Source organism: Ammodytes marinus (genome assembly GCF_949987685.1).
Source record: "Ammodytes marinus genome assembly, chromosome: 17".
Lineage (NCBI taxonomy): Eukaryota > Metazoa > Chordata > Actinopteri > Uranoscopiformes > Ammodytidae > Ammodytes > Ammodytes marinus.
In genome coordinates this window covers 16293493-16297395 of record NC_137221.1, presented here as the reverse complement: position 1 = coordinate 16297395, position 3903 = coordinate 16293493, and the positions used below count along the sequence as shown (strand labels likewise).

At 48.7% G+C, this 3903-nt stretch overlaps 1 protein-coding gene across 1 annotated transcript; it reads right to left on the bottom strand.

Annotated features, from left to right (window-relative positions):
- Window positions 1-1094: 1094 nt before the first annotated feature.
- Window positions 1095-2168, bottom strand: LOC307264456 (putative nuclease HARBI1; the record flags this gene model as incomplete). Its single annotated transcript, XM_080045868.1, has 2 exons — window positions 1095-1968; window positions 2056-2168. The coding sequence occupies 2 exons, from the start codon at window positions 2166-2168 to the stop codon at window positions 1095-1097; spliced, it is 987 nt and encodes a 328-aa protein (XP_079901994.1).
- Between the last annotated feature and the right edge of the window lie 1735 nt (window positions 2169-3903).

Genomic DNA, 3903 nt, shown 5'->3' with positions numbered 1-3903 from the left:
GGAGAAAGTCCTCTCAATTATCGGGAAGACGGCCTCTGAAGGCATTAGTGGGGGCATCGATGTGCTGGGGGACGAGGGGCTCTCATTAAGTGAGGATGAAGAGGAGCCATCCGGGAGCAGAGCAGGGACGTGCACGCCACCAGGAGAGGACGACCCCCAACAACCATGGCCTGTCCCTGTGCGCCAACCAGCAGGGCCCGGTGTCCGTATGCGTGGAGGCTCACGATGGCGGCCCGCGATAACAACCTGCACCTGCAGTGAGACGCTGGTGCGCCTGGAGAGGGAGAAGCTGGAGGTGCTGCGGGGGATGGAGGGCCACCTCCAAAGACAAACTGCCCTGCAGGAAGAGGTGGTCCGGATGAAGCAGGAGAGGTTGGAGCTGCACCGGAGACAGCTGGCGCTTGCAGAGGCCCAGTTCAACCGTCCCTCCATCTCGGTGCCAATCATCTTTCCCCAGGATTCAGGTATGGGTATTTCAATGTTTTATCTGCATTACCCAATGTATCCCGTTCAATTTCACTAATCAATCTCCCTTCATTGCAGGTGATGCAGAGGCCCAGCAGTAAATGCAGCGCGGAGCCCCCCCCCCCCCCATCATATGGTTTCAATAAACTACTTTGGTTTCCTTTTCAACCATGTATTGTGTGGATCATTTTGCATTGAAATGAGGGTGTCAAATAGCAACAAAAAGTCCCAGGCAATTTGTAATTTATCTAAGCGTAGGTTCATGACATGTGCGTATTGTGCGCCCTTTCAGCACAGCATGTTTTGCGCTAATTTCCCACTTGTTACATGGTCACCTCAGAAATGTGGGCACTATACTCCCACATACTGTATGCAACAATATTTCCTTAACAATCCAGTGCCATACTTTCAGGTAAAGCACCCGGACACTGAAGCAATTAATCAGTGTGCAGGACGTTACATGTAGCCTACATCTGCTGGTTCTGTTTATTTATTTCAGCCTTCAGGCCTGACAGTGGTTGTGGGTTTATGGTTGTGGGTTTATGGTTGTGGGTTTATGGTTGTGGGTTTATTAGTGATCAGTGCTTGGCGACTTGTGGTGAAGGGGTAGGGGCTGGGGTTGTTGGACCTCAGAAGAGGTGGATAAGTTCCTGTCTGGTCTGGGCTCCGGCCTGATGCAGTACTGCTCGCACATTGCGGGGGGCGGGGTTCGGGGCTTCGTCCTCTGAATGTTGCTCTTCAACAGGAGGCGGCTCATCTGCGCCAACGCGCACTGCAATGTTGTGCAGCATGGCGGTGACAACAATCACTTGGCAACACTTGATTGGTGACAAGCGCAGCCCCCCCGACGAACGATGAATGCACCTGAAGCGGGACTTCCAAATGCCAAACACCCGTTCGATCTTCGTCCTGGTGCTTGTGTGGGCCTCATTGAATCTCTCCTCCTGTGGTGTTGCTGGGTTGGTTACCGGCGTGACGAGGTAACTCCGGAGAGGGTAGCCACTGTCCCCTAGGATGATGCCCCGGCCAAACACTCCTCTGCCAGCCTTCTGCCCCACAGCTGAGTTGGCCCACATGAAACTGTCGTGAGTGCTGCCTGGCCACCTGGCGACGATGTCAGTGATGAGGCCATTGTGATCCACCACCACCTGCGTGTTTATGGCCGCGTAGTGCTTGCGACCAATCCAGCACGGATCCACCAGGGAGGGATTGTGGATTGGAATAAGGGTGCCATCTACCAGACCGATCACCCGGGGGATCCCAGCCACTGCGTGGAACCCTTGGTGGACCATGCGGACCTCGTCCCGTGTGGTGGCCATCTTGATATGGGTCCGGGCATGGCGCAGGAGAATTGGTGTCACAGCTGCCACACTCCGTGACACCGATGCCTTGCTGAGGCCGGTGCCGTCCCCCACCACCTCCAGGAAGCTCCCCACTGCGTAAAAACGCAGAGCAGCCAGGAGCTGCACCTCCGGGCTGAGGGCAAAATTGCAGCGGGTTGCTCTCTGGATGTGTGGAGACACCAGAGTTATTAGTCGTTGGATCTCCGCACGGGGCAGCCGGTACTTTGCCTGGACGGCCCGGTCTGACAGCACGTCCAGTGGGGAGAAGTTCTGACGCACGTAGGCGTTAATGTAAACCGTCTGGCTTCGCGCACGGCGACGCGGCTGGTTGGCAGCGAGAATTTGCTGTATTGCAGCCATGGTTTCTCACACGCGCGGACTTTGGCAACGCCTTTATATAGAGTAGCAGGTGGATCCGCTCTCAATGAGGTTCAGCTGAATTCAATTCAATCTGTTTCCTTGATATCTGTGAAATGCCACAGGGTTGTTGATGTTTTTTTATGTGTAGTACTATAAACTCTTGTGTGTGGAAAACGTAAACCTGTAATTCATTAAAAAAAAAAATTCTCTATTAGTTTATGTTTATTGCGCCAGGTCCGCATTGAGCATTGTTTTATTATTTCGAAAAGTGGAGGAAATAAATTTCCCTACGCGGCATGATCACTGACGATTTGGTCGCTAAGAAGGTTGAAAGAGTGGGTCAGCTCCGTCGTACAGTTCCATCTTAGTGAAAGTACTACTTTCGCTAAGAAGGAATCTGGGAAACGCATTCTTCTTTCACAGCGTTCTTAAGTGCGCTCCAAAGAAGAACTCTGCCCAAAGAGGCTCTTTGGGATTCTGGGAAACGCGGCCATTGATATTACCTTACATGCAACAATGCCCTGTGTAGGAATACAGGAAAATCCTAATCATGTTAAAGGGGACATATTATGAAAAACTGACTTTTCCGGTGTTTGGGCACACTTTTTAGGTTATTGGGGTCCCAACCAGCACACACAAGCTTCAAAAAGACAAATATGTCAGTTTCTTATGGGATGCTTATTTAGAAAAATGGGTGATTTTAAACCCTGTTCCTAAAACTACTGAAAGGTGACGTGGATATTACGCTCGTTAACATATTCATATTTCCCACGGGAAAGCTCGCCAGAAACTCGGCAGTTGATAAGCATATCAAGACTATCAAGATCAAGGTGTGTTGGTAACCACACACACCTGAAACTCCACTTGCTAATGCAGCAATATAGAGTAGTTGCAAGCTGCAGTGGTAGCTCATCCTCAAGCTACCATCAACCCCAGCCTCGAAGCACACCAGAGCTTAATTGTTCACTACATTTGTTTGTTAGGATATGTCCAGCAAAGGATGGCAATCTGCCCTTTTACTGGACTGTGGAAGAGACTCTGGCCAGGAAGACTGAGAGACACACCATTTGTCCGAAATGTAAGTTGTCCTATTTTAGAAATAATTCAGGCCGTTTGTAAGTTGAATGTCTGTGTTGTGCTTTATCATATTTATCCTATAATAGCCAACACAGACTGAAATGAGAGAATGCCGCAGGGTTTAGTAATTAGTGTTAGCGTCTGCTAGCTTAACCGTTCGCTTTAGGTGCTGTGGTAACACTTTACAATATGGTACACAAAATTGTAGTAGCTACTACATACCTACTACATAGATATGTGTTACCTACTACATAGGTTTTTTTTGTGTTACCTACTACATAGGGTTTTTTTTTGTGCTACCTAACACATAGGGTTTTTTTTGTGTGCTACCTAACACAGGGTTTTTTTTTGTGTTACCTACTACATAAGTTTTTTTTTTGTGTTACCTACTACATATTTTTTTGTAGGACTCACTACTCATGATGCAGCAGCAGTGTTAACTATCATGACACTATACATTGGAAATAAACAGGGTGGGCTATCAGCAGTCAACTAGGCAGATAGTTCCATGGCTATCAGCAGCTAGCTAATGTTAGCTAAACTTTAGGCAAAGGAGTTAGAAACCAGCAGAGGCCAGCCGAACTTCGCAAGTTTAAGATGGTACGGTCCACTGTAGGGGTGTTATTATTAATAATTGGGGAATGAATATAAACAATTA